The sequence below is a fragment of the Drosophila grimshawi genome, unplaced genomic scaffold (assembly GCF_018153295.1).
Source record: "Drosophila grimshawi isolate 15287-2541.00 unplaced genomic scaffold, ASM1815329v1 contig_1369, whole genome shotgun sequence".
NCBI lineage: Eukaryota > Metazoa > Arthropoda > Insecta > Diptera > Drosophilidae > Drosophila > Drosophila grimshawi.
In genome coordinates, this window is record NW_025062891.1 from 5,007,229 (window position 1) to 5,026,558 (window position 19,330).

Here is a 19,330-nt window from a genome sequence, read left to right on the forward strand (position 1 = left end):
TGCTATGCTTAATATTCAACTTGATATTTTTTTGTTTGTTTTTTTTTTTTTTTGGGATCCACTTGAATTTCACTTAGGCAAACCCAAGTTGCCCCTTCCCCACACCTACACCTTGGCCCCGCATCTGAGTATTCACTGTGCTCTGCGTTGTTTTGCGGTGGTAATTGCACGCGCGCTGAAGCATATCGTATGTTGCAGGTTTCCGTTTGGCTGCTGCCAGCAACTGGGAGAAACGACCTAAAATAGCGGCGCAACCAAATGCGGAACATGAGCCGCGATTGCAACAACAACAACAACAACGAGAACCATTAACAACAAAAGGGGTTGGGGCCTCCCATCAATATTGGCCGCGACAGCTTTTGTTGTATTGCACGAATAGTACGTGTTGCAATCTCTAATAGATACAAGCAACAGATACAGCTATATCAACAACAACAACTAAACCTAGATGCACTCAGAAAAAATCGCTATCAATTTTAGTAAATCACTTAGCATTATTATTCAGAAAGTATATTTCATTATAAATTGCTAAATATCGGAAGGGTTTGTTTTTTTTTTAAATTAGGTTTTACATTTGTACTTAGGGAATATTTTCTAAAATATGGGAAATTTTTTTCTGAAAAAATAAAAAACAATTTTATTTTTTTAATTTTTGTATCCTATATTTAGAAATTATTTCTAGGCAACTTTTACTTTAAAAAGATTTTCTACATTTCTAATTATTTATTTTTTCTGAGTGTACAGATACAATTGCCAGCGTGCGTGAGTTTTGTGCGTTTGTTCTTCTTTCACGCTCGCTGCACCGGCCACAAACTCCGATTCAGATGCCAAGTCGATTCTCCCTCTTTCTCTCACTCTCTCTCTCTCTGTCTCTGTTCCTCTCGTTGTTGTTAAAACATGTTCTTTGTCATGCTTGCTTTGTGGCATAGCTGCCTCTTTTTTGTATACCCTGTACTAGTTGAAATTGAGAAAGTGACGAGCAGAAGTTTGGTTTCTACTTTATTTTACAAATGAAAATATTACAATATTTTATATATCCAATCTTCACTGTTTCCTTTGCTCTTATAGATTGTAGAGAATTGTAAAGGTGTTGTTAATTATTATTAAGTTGTACATTTATTTTAAATGTCTTAAACATACAACAATGAAAGCTGCCTCGAACTTTCGCATATATATTTTTATATTTAATTAATTGTAGTATTAGTTGTATATATATGCATTATAAAATTAATAAAGAAATGAATATTTGTCTATTTATATTTTTCAATTTAATGAGGATCAGCCAATAAACACAGAGCTTAATAGGAAAACATTTTCATATCTGTAGTTACCTGAGAAGAAGAATAATTATGTCTATTTTTTTGGACACTGGGTATCTCTTAGTTTGTGTATCTCGCTCTTACCACTTGCTTGTTTTTCAATGGACATTTGTGGCCATTGTAAGTGAATCAGAGCCAAGTGTATGGCCCCTGCGCCCTTTTGGCCCCTATTCCATTGGCTGTTAACGAAATGCGCCATTAGGGCGCAACCGTGCATAATTACATCTGTGAATGTATCTGTATCTGTGTATTCAGTGTATCGGTGTATCTGTGAACTGCGCCCCTCGTTTCTTTTCATATTTCTTCTTTTTTTTTTTTTTTTTGGTAACTCTAATTACACGCGCTATGATTGATGTTTGCTCTGGGATTCTATAGTTCCCAATTCCGCTGGCTTTATCATGCTTTTGAGCGTATTTCGTAATTATTTTTTTACCAGATTCTTGCAGCCACTTGCTTTGGGAATACCAAGCAACAGCTGCACTCACAAAATTTCGCCTGTGCACTTGCATCAAATTGAAAGCTCATAAATCTTGCCGCATACATACTATATATACTATATATTTGAGTTTATATATACCACAAACGAATGCAGCCCCAGTCCGACCCATTATAATTTGTCGCTCGACACGTCAATTATATAAATCGCTTGTATATGCTTGAAGTATACTGCTTGGTTCGCAACATTCCCAAACATAAATAAGGGCTGAAGCAGCTCAATTTTGGCATAATGAATCCGATCTACACTATCTTTTCTTAACTATAAGTGCACTAGAATCAAATGAAGAAATGGTTAAGTGTCCAGTTGGAGTGATTTTATAATGAAACAATAATATTAAAATAAACATTGTTGTAATTTTAATCAGGGAATTCCATATTTGTAGTTAAGCTAAATATTAGAGAGTTTCTTTTCGATAACCATTTTCAGCTCAAGCTCAAACATGAAAGGTCCAAAATACTTCGTATTTTGTAATACACGTTTATTAGCTTTACAAAATATAGATAAATATATATGTGGCTTTTGTACTACACAGCACAATAGCAAACAGCTTGCCCCACCTATAATACCCTCAACAAAAGTGTATTTAACAATATTTACGAAAGCCAAATATTTTGTTCAGTCGTTTTTCTTACATTCCCTTGGCTGAAATGCTCACAAAATAAATTTGAAAATAATGTGTGAATTTCTCTTGGCTCGTTTCAGCTACAACAACAATAAACTGGACGCCCAACAACAACCACATAAAGAAAGACAAATTGTCAATGGCCAAGTGAATGCATTCAGCACCCGCTACCCGCTACCCGCTACCCGCTGCCCACTGCCCCTCAATCAAAATACATGTGTGCGTGAGAAAAGAAATGAGGAGCTAACTTTTTTTTGAGGAATAAGGCCAAGTCGGCAGATTATTGATTTCTACAAATGTTTATACTAGTATTGCACACACGCACACAGCTAAAAAAAAAAAATAATAATAATAATCTAGTGATTGCATAAGACTCGAAAACGTGTTAAAAAATAAAAACGAAAAACTCGAAAATAAAAAAACAGTTGCAGCTGCCGTTGCGGCTACTTTGGTTAATTGATTTCTGTTGCTGCCGCCTGCAATGCCAAAGCAATGAGGCGTTCCAAAGCCAACAACAATAATCACAATAACAATAACAACAACAACAACAAAAACAACAACTTCACGAAACAACAACAATACAACAAAAACTGTGCGACAATTGCGTGCGCGTTTCGGGCGCGTTTTTTTGCGCGCGCGTTTTTTAATTAATTTAAAGTATTGTTGTTTGCCCTTTTTGTCAGGCGTGAGTGTGCGTGCGTGCGTACTGTCTGTGTATGTGTGTCCAGCCGGAAATCAGCAATTTAATTTACAATAAGACGCTTTCGAAGGAGCCCAAGTGGAGCAAAAACCCATAAAAAAAAAAGTAGCCGAAAGAAAAGCAGCCAAAATGTTCGCGGGCATCAAAAGAAGACTGGCACGCAAGTGAGTAAAACCCTCTGCCTAATTCCCCACTCTACTTAAGATTACGTTATGCCACTCTTTTGTCAACCATTTGAACGGCTTTTATTTTATCACTGCGCGTCCCTTTCCATATACCCTTACAATAATGTTTGGAATATGAATTTCTTGCTCTTTGTTATCTTAACATTGTTTTTGTTAATATGACACTTTTGAGAGATTTTCTAAAAAATATCCCAAGTCTGAAAATCCTCTGGAAAAATTGAGTGATTATCAATTTACTAAGCATTCATTTAACAATATTTAAAACAAGTTTTGTTAAAGCATAAATCTAGTAAAAATAATTTAAATAAAATAATGAATGATTCCTTTTATAGATATTGACAGCTTTTCAACTAATATTAATTTCGGTAGGCATTCTATCAAAATATTCAAGTATTCAACGCTTGGAAATATAAAACAGCCTAAAATGATTATTTGTAGGGCATAAGAACTTCGACCTTCTTAGAAAAAGCCGGCACTCCGATTTTTATCAATGTTGTCCCTTCGGTTTCATGGCCCAATTCCGCCGTTAATGACTTTCGCGATAAATGTCAGCGGGGGCGCGGGTCGCGTTGCTTGGGCGCTTTTCAATTTGCAAAAAGCGCCAAATCGGACACAAAAAATAACAGGAAAAAGGAAAAGAACAAAATCGGACACAACATAGAATATCTCGTATACTATTTGTCTAATTAATTTTGTTGCCCAGCTTGAGGCTGGAATTGAAACTTATTTGCGCAGCACTTGAGACGCTTGAAATGGGGGACACCTACAACGACCCCCTCGCCCCTTCCCCTCTCCACACCGCTTCATTCATGGCAGTCAGCAGAATTCACCGCTTTTGACATTGAAGCTCATGAAGTTTGCTGATTTGTGCAAATGTTGCACGTTTCGACAACAACAATCATCATCATTCATCATTCGGCGTCATCATTATTATAATGATTTTTTTACTATTATTTTTCGAGTGGTTTGCTTTTTTTTTATTTTTGATTTTGTAAATGAGCCAATTACCTTAAAATCTTTATTATTAGCTGATTGGTGGCCACAAACCGGTTTTGGAGTTTATCCATAAGCAAAATTGAATTATGCCACAAATTGATGGTTAACTGCCTTGCGGCTCATATTTTTTTCTTTTTGCAAGTAATTTCCAACCTCTTTCGCCTGCCCAAATTAACTGTTCGGCGTCAAAACATCATCCTCCTATCCCATCCATTGACGAGGCCTATCCGCACTCTGGAGTGCCATCATAAACATTTTCGTGGGAAACGTATTTTCGTGAAGTTGTGAACCCAAGCCGAATGAAAGCTTTAGAAAGTTCCAAGCGAAAGAATAGACGCTTAATTGTTTGAAGTGTGGGTGCAATTGTGGTGACCAAAAGATCATTGATCAAGTCGAATTTGAGACGAACATAGAACTCTTGAAATGACTTATGTTATTACAGAATTATTTCGAACTCTTGAAGTGTCTTCAAGAGAATTATTTTGATAAGCGGAATCATGAATTTTTCTTATTCTGAGAAATAAATTATTTATTTATTTGTAATCAATGATAATCGGCTTTCTGAGCTGCAAGTAGGTTCAATTTCTTCAGGTTTTCTCTTACCTCTTGAATGTGTCCATTAATTGCACATCTTAAAATTGTCCAGATATAAGAAATTTATTTAATTTAATCCCTGGAAACCGTTTAAGTACAACATTTATGAAATCTCCTTTTGAAAAGAAATTTTATAAACCTTACTTTTATAATTTTTGTCTAGCAACGCGATTTGACTAATTATACTTTAGCTGCCTTATTATAAAAATTTTAACTTGTCTAGAAATAAGAAAAGTTTTTATATAATTCAAAATTTGAAAAGGTTTTAAATATAACATTTTTCAAATCTCGTAAAAAGTCATATCATAAACTTTACTTTCACAATTTTTGCATAGCAATCATAATTATTTGAAAGCGTATTTCAACTTGTAGCAAGTATTTTATTTATTTATGTTTGTTCCCCCAATTATGCTTCACTTTAGAGTTTCGCATAAGGTACACACAAAAGTTTATCACATGCTCCAGTATTATCTACCTACGTAATTCACACACCCACTCTAAAAATGTTGAAAGTCCAGGGTTTGTGTGGCATGGATGACAATGACCAGTTTTTTGGTAGCTGCGGCTGAATGCTTGTCATGATGTGCTAATTATTACAGAAAAGTGCAGCCAAATGCCTTTTAGCACTTAACGTTGACTGGACCCACTCCCCTTAACCTCACCTTACCTTGACAAATGCCATCGAACAACAAGAGCAACAAGACACTTTGGGGCCCAGGTGCTAAAAACACCTGTGCAAACAGAAACCGAAACTCGACTTCAAGCCAAGGCAGAGGCCTATACTCTTGGAACTTACCACTTTTGTAGGTGGCACTCTCATCTGCATAGCCTCTATGTGTAAATAGACGCACACACACACACATATATATATACATATATATATATATATATGGATTTTGACTTAGGTTTTTTTTGGGGGGGCCCACACACAAATTTCATTGGAATTAAACGCTTAGATACTGCAACGCCTGCGATGACTCGCAATGGGGGCGCGGCGTAGCACATGTGGCAAGCGTGACTAAAGTTAAAAAAGACGAAAAAACACGATAATAATTACACAAAAAGACATAACACACTTTATTCAAACATTAAACATTAGACAAAGTTATGTGGGCAAGCAGCTAAAGTGCAGCCACACCGTTGGAGGCTGCAACAACAATAACCTCCTAGCCCCCCACCCCTCTTGGGAAAGCTGATGTCTTCTCACGCATATAGAAAATTAGCACTGAAGAAGAAAACTGAAGCTCAAGTCACGCTGCAATTGTTGCCCTGCTCGAAGAGTCGAGTCTGTGGAGTGTATCTATCCACAACGTATAATTACACGCATCCAAGTTACTTGAAAACTAACATTTATTGCATGCCTAATTATGATTGATACGGGAGAGCACAAAATGTGTTGCTTTCGACTAAAGATATACCCGGGACATAGTATAAATATATTTTACCCACGCTTCAGATAATATCTTAATTGCATAAATGCAAAGCATATTTCTTCTTCACTTGTTTGGTTTTCATGACTTCAAAAAACATAAGGGAGGGAAAGAATTCAATAATTGAACAGAATCTTTTAATATTACTCATATCTTTGAAGAAATATTTCCTTATTCAGTCAAAAACATATATAAAAACCATAAAATTTGTATAATCTTCAGGTGGATTTTCATTTTAGTGCAATTTTCTAACTATGTTAAATTTTCTCCAACTGAGTTGTGTAAATCTTCAAGATATTTTAGTTTTAGACTGAAACTTCAGCCAACAGTTTGTATACCTTCTCCAAATACCCCATGGCTACGGATATGAGAACAACATCCACAACAACAAGAGTTGTTGGATTTGGCGCCATTGTTTTTAGTTGTAGCAAGTTGTAGTTGTGTATGCCTCAAGCGGCGTTTTCCATTTTGTGCCCATTTCGCCTTGCTCTCATTGTTCTGCGTGTGGCTGTTGTGCGTGTGGCAGTTGTGTGTGTGTGTAAAGCGACTTATCAAATGTATCTTTTTCAACAACTGACAACTTCTGAGGCTGCACACTGTGCCACTTACATGGTTGGGCTTACGGGTTAAAAGGAAATGTGATGCAACAAAGCGTGCGGCGATGGGAACTAGCAGCAACAGCTACTGAATGTGTGCAATAGACATGTATGTACATTTTTGTGTATCTGTATCTACAGCGTTTGATAGCCTCGCGCTAATTTCAAGCTAAGATTACAACAACAACAACAACAACAAAAACAGAAGACAGAAGACAGAAAACTGGGGCTGCCTGTTGCAATTACCGGATATGCGCAGTTCTTGATAAACTACACAGCGTACACAATATATACCGCATACCACATACAACGTACAACGTACAACATACATATCACATACAACATACAACATACCACATACATATTTGTATTTTATGCCCTATCGTAAAGTTTTTTGGGACTTTTGCCTAATTGCTGTGTGGCATTTCGAGCGTACGACATTTGATAGGCTTGAGGGTAGCATTGACCCATTATTGTGTCATATTTGCCTGGCATGGTGTAAACAACAACAATTTTAAGGCTGTCTCTTTAGTTCAAAGTTCGCTTCCCCTCAGTAAGCCCAAGACAAGCACATCGTTTGTTAACGCTTACAAAAGAGGCTTACGATGTCTGTCTGATCGATATCAAGATACAGCACACTCCATCATTTACTACAGTACTCACTGGGATAGAGAACTTTTAGAATATTTTATTTTATATATATAGTTTAAATAATATTCAACTTTTTTGAATTAAAGTTTTATTTATATTACTCATAAAAATAAATATAATTGACTCTCATAAAAAACCAATGAATTAAATCATACTTTTTCAGCATGCAAATAAAATTCAATAAACAATCGATTTAAGAATCATTCTGCCATACTTTATACAAGCTTAAAATCTTTTACTTTTCACATAAACTTCAGTTAGGAGTCTTCAGCAGCTAGAATAATGTGTGAAGTGTGCTCATTATTGTGTTATTACTGTACTAGTAGACACAATGAGCGAGCTCTTTACCCAGGAGCTGCCTCTTGCAATTGCTTTGTAAGTTTGGCTCCCTTTTCCACTTGGCTGTCATAAATGCGCCATTAGAGCTAACAACGTATTTTCAAACTTCACTTAGACAACGCACCCACCACGTCCACCCACAAATCTCTGAACTCACCCCTCTACCCCTTGTCGCATTCACTGCACATATAACGCACACACAAAGAAATGAAATGCCATTTTATGCATTTCAAGTGCGTCGCCGTCTGTGCACTATCTCACATCTAAGTATCTGAATGCGCTTGTGTTTGTGTTTGTATCTTTGTATCTTTGTCTGTGGCTTGTGCCCATGCACATCCCGCCCCCCCCATCCTTGTGCCTGTCTGTCCGTGTGTGAGTGAAGTGTCAATTCCATCATGAACCAAAGTGGCGCACATATCGCATAACGTTTTCACACACAAAAGGGGCGACAACGACAATCCAAATCAAAAGAGAAAAATTATTGACAATTTCTCAAAAACCCAAAACGAAAATAAATATGAAGAAAAAAAATGCCAACACGTCAACAGTATTTAATCGAATTCCACATACACTAACAGGCTATTAAATTGCGCATTGCAAGCATTTAAAGTGCAATCATTTTGCACATAAAAATTAAAAGGCAACTCAACAACGGTTGACATCTTTGATATTTACCAACATTATTGTGCGCTTAACCATGGTCTGTTGTCCTAATATATATGTAAATTTACCTAATAAAAATAATGTGCACACACACAATTCACACAAAATAAAATCTTATAATGCATTTTTATTATCGACGTTGAGATTTGCACTTTCCAAATGCAAACAGCAACAGCTGTTTTTGTTCACTCATAATTTCAAAAGCAGCTGTTTCGCAAAGTCGTTAAAAAGCTGTTGTAGAATTGTGTTAAAAAAAAGTTAGAGCAATGTTTGTTAGTTGTTATTCAGATGTTACACTAATAAACATTTGCACGAATCAAGCAGGGTCTTAATAACATTACTATAACAATAGCAAAGGCGATACAGTTCAGGTGCTACACTCTAGATCTGCTCTTGTTCTTTCTGCTGTTGCTACAACTACAGAGAGAACTATTGATTTGAGAGCAGATCAATCTTTCTCTAGCTCTTACTGCTACGGAGTAATATCTGAATGCCACTCGTTAGGTAATAAATCATAAACTTACTTATTTTTACAGATTTTAGCAAGCCCCTTTCATTAATCTGGAGATGTAAATTTGTAAAATTAAAATCAGTTCCCTTTTCCATAGTTCTTACCTTTCAAAAGATAATCGATCAGCGCAAAATTAATCGATAGCCGACAACAATTAATTGTTTCTCCTTATTCGCCTGGCTGCTGCCAGCGTCTTGATAAACTCAAAGTAACTCGATGCTAGTGTATACAAAGTGAGCACAATGAATGCTTCAAATAGACGTCTGTCTTCTCAGCATTTTGACAGCAAACACGCTGCACGCAGTTGCAGATGCAGATGCAGAGTCAGAGTCAGAGTCATAGTCAGAAAAGCAATGCCTCATTCGAGAGATGCAGATACAATGCGAACACTACGGCTACGGATTCAATTTGGGTGTGACAATTGCAGACGCGACGCCATAATGATGAATACCTTTTTAATGAGCAGCTGACATATGAATATGTATGTGAATACATTAAAGGAGAAGGGGTAGCTCAGGGGAATGTCAACCCAGCCAAGCAATTTATTATCGTCGGCATTCAGTCTGGGCTGAAGCAGTCAAATTAAGCGAGGGTATTATTACATTTTTTATATGTATTTCAATCGTAAATTGTTCAACTTTGACGCGTGGAATGACCCTAACCTACCCAAATAGTTGCTCAGTTTTGTTAGCTTTATTGCCCTCTGACATGCAAAGTGCGTTTTTGAAATGCCAACGATATACACATTTACATACACAATATGTGTGTGCACACACTCTGTATAGAATTTTCATTATTGCCTGCTTTTTATTTATTTATTTTTTTGTTTTGTAGCAGTTTCGTACTTGTTTCCTAATTAAAAGTTAGCCCTTAACGTTGGGCTTAAACGCAAACTTGTTCTTGGCCAAAACACGCCCAGTTACCGACCCGTCAAGAGGCTCTACCCAAAAAAAAAAGAAATTTTTTGGGGCACTGACGCGGTTTACAACCAGCAACAGCAACTCCTACAGTGGTGCCTCAAAATTGAGAACGCTTTGGTGTCACAGATGACACTTATTGACTAGAGAAAGTTATGCAGTAAAAATGTATTTGTATATTATGCAATTTTTAAAAATTTAAAAATTTCTACAGTCGAGTTTCATTTGAAAATTGCACTCTGTGGATAAGTCCAGATAATATAATAATTTTCTGTATAACGAATAAAAATTACTGTTTATATATTGCCGTGCTAGTTCTAGTAAAAGGAAATATATTTTATTATAGCAGAAATTTAAAGTGTACTAAAATGTTATTAAAATGTCAAATTTTAAAATTGGTGTTTTCGACTAACAAAAACTCTATTTGCAAGTGTCGAAAACAGCGAAGAGCTATTAAAAATAAATAAGATAATTATGAATTCTGAACAATTTTCGAGTGTGCACTGTATTTTGGTATTTTTTCCCCAACAGTTTGTTGATAAGCTGAATTTATATGGGTGTGAGTTTGTGGCAGGTGGACAGCACACACAAACACACACATATACAAATACATATATAAAAGGCGAATTTATACAACAATAGACTGTGAGCGCGTTATCTATTTGAGTGCGGAAATGGCATATTGAGGCAGTGTTTATGGGTCATCAGGGTGCTGGCCGAGTTAGCCGAGTCCCCAGTGCCTACTATGTTCGCTATGTTAAAAAAAGAAATAATTAGCATACCAATGTGTCCTTGAAGGCATCCAACTGTTAACTGATAGCGGCTGATAAGTGATACTGATGTTGCCTTTCCGCTTTCAAAGCGTCGTCTCTGGCACAATGCCAAGCGACGACAACAAACAACAAATCTGCATGCAACGTCTGTGACGCGTCGGCGCGAATGTGGCATGCAAATAACTTTCTAAACTGATGGCTGCACCTTGACGGCTTCCTTTCATATACATACACACACTGTAAATATATGCAGACATATGTATATATAAATACACATGTACACTTGGAGAAAAATGCTGTTACAAATTGTTGAAGTACAGCGGAGATTGGCCTGAATATTTCAAGTAAAATTTATGCTTGCTTGCTTTTTAAAACAGTTGCGAAATACTAATAACAAGCAACAAATTAAGTGACAAACGTTATTTAAATTAAGCTAACTATGTTGAAATGACGAGATGTTATCAGAACTGATTTCATAATACTTAAAATAAGCAAAATATATCTCACTTTGAATTCTCAAGTTCTTGGTTTAAGAAATATGTTTGCCTGCTTTAAGAACTGTTTTAGAATGAGAACAATCTTCTCTATAATCAAGAAAATATAATTTTTATCTCTGCTTAAGGACTTAGCACATTTAACGTTCTCTCAACGTTTTTTCGCGCTCTCGTTTTTTTTTTTCGAGTGTATGCATATAATCGACGAGAATGAGGTGGGCTTGGCCTGCGAGTTGTAGTCAATCAGTTGAGTTTTTGAAGTGTTTGGCCAGGTAAACACAAAGTGTCCACTTGACTTCCGTTTTGCTGATTGCTTCATATGATGTGGTGCGCCTTTGCTCGATTCCCCGGAATCGCAACTCGACTCAACTCCAAAACGTGACATGTGGCTGACGTCCGATGTTTGCAATAGTTTCTATTGCCATTATATTTACAGTTGTTCTTCTTTTCTGCGGCTTGATTCAGGCATTTTGATATTTACATGGCAAGTACTCCCTTGTTGCTGTTATTCTATTTGCATAAATATTTACACAAAATGCCAACGGCAAACATTTCAAATGTGTCATTGGGCTCTACTTGAATGTCAATTGCCAGATTGCACGATTGTTAGTCAGCCAATAAAGTTCACATGAACATATCAGATTCAAGTGGGTAACAATTTCTCGTTACAATTGCAATTGTTGGTGAGATCTCATTACGATCAGCCAGCCAACAACAACCATCGACGTCGCACTCAATTATATGAATGTGAATGTTGTAAAGCCTATCTTGTTGGATTTCCTGTTCGTCGTCATCGATCGACGCAAACCGCAGCACAATTATGTGATTGTTATCGGATCGCTTTTTGTATATATGTACACAATGTTTACCCATAGTAAATCTTTCCTTTTTCTTTCGCTGTCTTATTATTTGTTGTTGTTTTTTTTAGTTAACGCTCATGTTGTCAAATTATGCAAATTTCAAGTGTGGGCTTCAAAATCAGTTATGAGCAAGAGAGGAGAGTGGATATCGAAGTGGAAGTGGAAGTGGGAGGCAGAGAGCGAAAGAGATGCCCCATACAGATTTGGGTCATTGATATAGCTTCGATGTGAGCATCAAGTCAACACATTGTCAGCGACAAAAGGAGTGTTGAAAATGAGATGCAGCCCAAAATAGCAATCAACAACAAACTACTCAAATTTCTCATTACATTAATCACACCCACAGGGCTTCAGTTGGCCGAGTACGATGAGAACAAGAACCCTATAATGGTATTCTATTGGCAATTGCCCGACTACATGATACCCTCTATCTACATTCGTAGCTAATCAAAAAGTCCTTCTTTTAATTAATAAATAACTATTGTAAGAATTTTTCGACAGCTGAAAAAATTGTTGGTCTAGTTGAGATATCGATAAAAAAAAAACAAGTTAACTTGTTCTAAATTTGACATACATATGTAATTATACAGTGCAAATCTTCAGAGTGGCTCAGCTTAAGTAGCCTTGCTAATAAATTCTTAGCAATAGTATAATGGGAGACTTGGCTAGCTGGAGCAGAAAAGCTTTTTATTCTTGTAATTGATAAAAAAAAAACTATATATAAGGCACATATGCACCTAAATTCCATGTCCTAGCTTAAATAGCCTTGCTAATTTATTCTTAGCAAAAGTATAATGAGAAACTTGGCTGCAACTGAAAAGGCCAATTTAATGAAAGGGCCTTGACGCTGCTGCTGCTGCTGCTGCTGCTGGAGCTGCTGGCTTTTAGGCCAACAGTCAACTGCCAACTGCAGATGCATCCTTTTTGGCTTGTTTAACTTTGCTTCACACTTTTGTGCACGCAGTAAGCGGAGAGCCCATTTGAATTGTAAACAGACTTGGACACGCCTATTTGGGTTATGCTGCTGACTTTGCAGTTGTTGTTGCTGTTGTTGCTGCATGGATGAGAACACGAGTATTAAATGCATGTGCATGTGCTGTAGTTGTAGTTGTTGCTGTTGCTGTTGTTGTTGTTGTTGTTTTGTGTCGGGTTTTGTTTCAAGTCTGCAAAAATGGGTTACTGCCGGGGCCCTTTAGAATGTGCAACGGCGCGTTGCAGCGCGGATTTATTATAACGGAAGCAAAGCCCGTTCGCTCATGAATAAATTAACAATTGCTGGCAAATTTGCATACACATACATGTGCCTCGAACTGTATGCCTCTTTGCTATATTGTTCAATTACCATAAAAGGCCAATACTCGTGCACCATTTAATCGATCTTTAGCCGCTTAAATGATGCAATTCACAAATCACAAAAACAATTCCCCAACGGGTTAGACACAGTAGCGAACGCTTTGCCGGGTCACATGCCACACAGTGTGTTTTCTTTTGCTGCTTTTGCTGCTTTTCTGTTTTGTTTTTTTTTTTTTTTGCTTGCCTCAGGATGCTGTTGGTTTTAAATCTCTTATGTGTCCACATCTACGTTCAAGTCTCTGCCTGTCTGTCTCTAAGTCCATGCATCCATGCATCTATGCATCTGCGTGTGGTCAGTGGCCGTTGGAGCGCCCACGCCCTCTTTCGAGCAAGGGGCACCCACAAGCATACAGCACACAAGCCACGAGTATGCGGTTTGAGAGTGCTCGACTAAGTGAACACCCTGTGAGCAAGTCAAGTCAGCAAGTCTAAAGTGATCAAATTTCTGATGTTGGTTTATGATTCCATTTCGTCTCCACTTAAACGATTTAACATTCGAAGTACTCATGGGCTTGTTATATTATTATTGATACAGATTTATACCCTTATAGAAAAGGATTCATCTATTACTGTCTATTTTGATAGCTTTATAATAGTCAATTTAAGCTGCATCTTAAGCTGTGTCCTTAAAATCGAACTGAAATTTAGAAAAACTCCCTAAAATGACATGAAAATAATTTCTAAATGTACGAAAAAGAATTGCTTAAATTAGTACGACCTTTTTCTATTTTCCAGAAATATGTTTCTTATTAATAGAAAATAATGAATGAAAGTCTGCCAAGTAATTTCTTCTCTAGCTTTTTCAACCAAAAAAAATCCTAAGCTTCTGGTTGTTATGGTTTCGAATATTTAATGGGACCCTTCTAAACTTCTAGGACAAAGCACATTTCAGACTATAATGTACAATTAAATATTGGTCTAAATGTGAACCTTTCAAAGGCTGCATATTAACAGGGTATCAGAACTGCATACTATCCCGCCTGGCTGCCTAGCTGCCTATCTGACTGGCTGCATTGGCTGACAGTTGGACACTTGGTTAGTTGGACGACAGTTGGAGTAACGTTGGGCGTTTTCAAGCTTCGATTTTCAATATGTATGACACGAGGCAGGGACGGGGCAGAGGCAGGGGCAGGGGCGGAGGCGGGGGCGGTGGATGTGGCAGCTTTCGAATAGCAGTCGAAAATTATTGCAGAACTGTAAATTATTTGCACTGTCGACCTCATTGTCAGCGCTTTAAATATTTAAACACTCTCGCACACACACAAACAATACACACACACGCACACACACACTCACACACACTCACGTGCATTCTGTATGGGCGTTTTTGGGCAGCTTTTCATGACAGTCGAATTAATTCAACGCGTTTTATGTAAATTTATCATTTTGTTTGGGTGTAAATACTTCAAAATAGCCAGTAATTATGTATTAGTGTATGTGTGTGTGTGTGTGTGTGTGTATTGATGGGTCCACACACAAATTACGCATAGACAACGAAAAAAAGACACGTTTAAACAGCTTTTAATGCAAGTTTTAATTAGTTGACAGCTGTAATAAAGACTTAAATATAAATGCTTTAATAATGCAGCATTGAATCCAGACTTTTATATATTGACTGGTTAAGCTAGTTAAGATTTACATATTAAAGCATGCATCGTTAAAGAATTCTATAGACTTTTTATACCCCTGTAAAGTGTATTTAAATTTAGTCGCAGACATATGTCAGAATTTCTGATACAATAGTTATATACACAACTGTGGAATATTTACTTCAAAACTAAATCTCAAACTGGAATCATTCAAAACATATTTGTATAAAACGAATCTTTTAAATATGTGTGAAAATCGAAAATTTTGCTTACAAATAATTGTAATAAATAAAAAGACGTGTTCTAAACTTACAAAACAGAATATTTTAAGCTCCAAAAAAAAGTAAATGTGGGCAGATTAATTCCTATCTAGAAGGGTATGTAATCTTCGGCTAAAGACAACCGTTCTTTTGATTGGAAAATTTAATTGGAGAATTAACTTTTTGTGTCATTTGCTTTTTTACATTGAACTTATCTTGAGAGTTATATTAGCCAAGTGCCATAAACAGTTAAAAAGCCACTTGGTATTTATACATATATATATTTATATATATACATATATATATATATATGGTGTATCTATATACAACAATGCAGCTTAAATGAACAACCCCCAATTACTGCTGAAGCCACAACGTAATTACATTCCATAAATCGCTGTTAAGGGTCGCAGTTCAGCCTCAGATCGGCCAGTTGAGAAGTAAGCGCCTTGTGCGGCTTATTTGTAGTCATTTAAAAAAAAAAAAAGAAAAGAAATTGCCATTAAATGCAAACCGAAAGAGCTTCCAGCTACTTTTTTCTTGTATTATTTTGCTTCATTCTTTCTCTCTGTGCAATATTTATTTTTATGCCAACTGCACTGCCCATTGATAAGCGCCGGACACAGAAAGGCGTTGGTGGAGTGTAGGGAAGGAAGTGGGGAGGGGCTGGGACGCCAACAGCGAAAATTTATGGTCGTCACATAAAACGCATAATCAGTAAACGAATGTGCCACAGAAGAGTGCCGGATTAACCGAATGACCAAGCCGAGGAAAGAGGAACAACTGACAGCTACTCCTCCTCCTCCTCCCTGGACCCTTTACCCCCCCCCCCACTTTTGAAGTTGAAATTATTGCACGCTTGACGAATGTGCAACATTCAACGATAACAGCAGCAAGCTGAAATATATATAGTTCCATATATTTATTCCATTTATTTGTGCTTGTTTGCATACTTATGTGTGTCAGTGTATGTGGCATGCTACCCTTACCAAATGACGAATTTAAGGCATATTAATTTGGTTTGGGGCGTCATTTTTATTAGCCATTTATATTTTAAATAAAAACATTTTGCTTGATAGCGACTGACCAAATACCTTTATACTCCACTTTTTCTCAAAGACCTCGGTCTGCTAATGTTTCACCAGTTTAGCATAATCCATTCATCCTATAGTAACTTCCAGGAAAATATTCAAAGTTGATTAATAAATAAATAAAATTTAATTGTATCTTTTCAATATAAAATCCAATATTTGTCATAATCGAATACTATTTATTCTTTACTTAAACTTTAATGAACCCAAAACTGGAACCAAGTGCGGATGTGCAAGAGTCAATCATGCTCTTTCAGCATTATACAGATACACATATGTATGTGCACATACACAAACACACACACATCATTATAATAGTGTATGCGTAGTGTGTGCATTCTTTATTGTTTATGTGCCAACGGAAGCAAAGTTGATGGGAATGCAAATGCTTTGGCTGTTGTCTGCCTCCAGGAGCGGGCGGAGTGGAGTGCCGGGGACTGACTGCACCTTAAAAGGAACGACCAAACGAACCGCTCCGTGCCCGGAGATTGAGTGTGAGTCACGGCTGCTAAATTAGATTCCTGAAGTGCAATGTCTGCACTATGCACCTAGCAAGACGTACGCTATTTCACTGTCAATTGATTAAACGACAGAGGGATGGATAGCGGGTATGGGTGGGGGTTGGGGGTAGGATGGGGATATATAAGTTGCATATGCAATGTGTCGTTCAGTTTAGTTGGCTTTTAATTAAAGCACTGAAATGCCATTAGTTGGCCTTTTTGACTTTAGCATTGATGAGGCAGCATTGATGCCGCCGCACTAATTAAGTTTGCCACAAATGTGTGGCGCGGCAGGCAGCACATGATGAGTCACGTAAGCAAAGTCCAGTTGATAATTGGCTAGCTTGATAACAGTTAAATTGATTTTGATTGCTTTATTTGATGATCATAAATCAAAGGCGCATAGAAATTCTGCACTGGGCACGTGGGCAGCAGCATCAGCATTTGAGAAGCAAAGTGAGTAAACAAAAACTGGACGCGAGTCAACGTTTTTGACCACTGCCCACTTGGTCACTGCGTAGCTACACTGCAAAAAAGGAAATAAGCAAAGCAATATAACTAAACATAAAAATATATAAAAATAAGTATAAAGCCGTCTTCCCATTTTTGATAACGAAAATGCTTTCAGTTTTTTAGCGAGTGTCCAATTTTTTAGTATAAGCCGAAACGGAAAAGATTACATAAATTGGAGCACTTCTTATAATCTATGGTTCAGTTGTAAATAATTGAATTAATTAAGTCTATTTTTCCAAGTCCAAATTTTATAGAATAGCAATTCATTTTCCAAGTCAAAATTATCACGATTGTTCCAAAATTATTTTGAAAATTGCATAGTTGTAATAAAAAAAATCTTATACAATCATTCTTTTAATTCTTAGAACTTCTTATCAGAAAATCTTATGTATCGCAGTGATTTATTTTTTTCTTAGTGTAGCAAGTGCAAATGCAACTATCCGGACAGCCGGACACGAAACGAAACGAAGCATTTTGTGCGATTTGCTTGTAAGATTTTTCAACTGTCCATTTATTTGACTCTAGTTTGCAGCGGTGGTCGCTAAAGAGAGTTGAGCGTTAGAGTTGGCCAAAAACTGGATTGCCAGGCAGTTGGTGTAACATGTGGCTTGGCTTGGCTTGAGTGCACGCAGCCAACTCGAAGGCACAATTTGGCCACAATCGTTGAAGCTGGAGTTAGCTGTGGCTTGTGTGCTGTTGCCCACTCGAATGCCTTCAAGTGCCAATTTTATCAAATTATTTGCACTTAACTCGCAAATTCAATTTGAAAATAACGAGCAAATTGTTGTTGCTGTTGCCGTTTGCCGTTTGCCGTTTGCCGTTGTTAGCAATCGGGTTATGGCCGACATGTGCGCACGCTATAACCACTGTCCACAGTTTTCGTCTGACATGCAAACTAGTGCAAGCTAAGGATATATGTATTATCTATTGCACGCATATTCCTTGCGCCTGTCAGGGCATTTCGCAGGTGCTCTGGCCATAATCGATATCTTTGTCAGCTAGTTGGCAATATTGGGTCACGTCAACTCTGCTACAGGGTGGCAACGCTGTCAACTTTTATTGGGCCAGAGCCAAAGGCACAGTGGTAGTCTCTGATTTCACACCACAGCTCACAACTCGCACTGGAGTTCAAATTCAGATTATTTGTAGGTGCAATAATCGTTATCTTGTTGGCAAGCCTTACATTCTTATTGAAACACAGGCACACTGGTATTAAGGTCTAAATTTCTTGTTATTGTTGTTGTTTTCTTAATATCAAACTGCATTCATATTCAACTTTCATGCATAGTTGCAATTTATGAAATTGTGGGTAATAATATCAAAGAATATTCAAAATATTCTTCAGCTAGGTAAAATTTCTTTCATTTCCGAAATTAAAGTTTTATTAATTTTATTTATTTATTTGAGTGACTTCCCACTGATTTACCCAGTCTCTAAAGTCGATATGCATTTCTACTTTTTATAAATATTTTCTATTCTTAAGAATTAAATGTCTGAAAAATCAATAAATATCCTTTTTTAATTTAAGACATTTATTTTCGAATATTTAGGAATTATCTCTAAATTGAAGAACTGCTTATAGTTTTTAGGGATATTTTCCAATTTCAGATGATTTTTTGTAGAGTGTACGCTCACTTTGCTGTTACTCGTCTATTGGAACGTCGAAATTCCCAACTATTGCACCCAGTTAGTTGATTAAACTATTTGCACCCAGTTAGTTTTCGATTTCATCACAACTTTTATACACTTATGAAGCACTGTGCAGCGCATTTTGATAGTATTATTGACTGTGTGTGTGTGTGTGTGTGTCTATGTGTGTATTAAGTTGTGCCTTAATTCTGGCACTTGGAGATTTGTGTGTATTGCAACACTTCG

The 19,330-nt window shown here is 36.9% G+C and overlaps 1 protein-coding gene across 2 annotated transcripts in view; it reads left to right on the plus strand.

Moving 5' to 3' along the window:
• The window catches only part of LOC6560657 (FK506-binding protein 5), a 58,105-nt gene that overhangs the window by 12,586 nt on the left and 26,189 nt on the right, over positions 1-19,330 (plus strand). For both annotated transcript variants that reach the window (XM_032734451.2, XM_001987419.3), the window contains exon 2: positions 2,521-3,304. In XM_032734451.2, coding sequence (XP_032590342.1) covers positions 3,270-3,304 — 35 coding nt within the window. In that variant the 5' untranslated portion in view covers positions 2,521-3,269. The remainder of the gene's footprint in view (positions 1-2,520; positions 3,305-19,330) is intronic.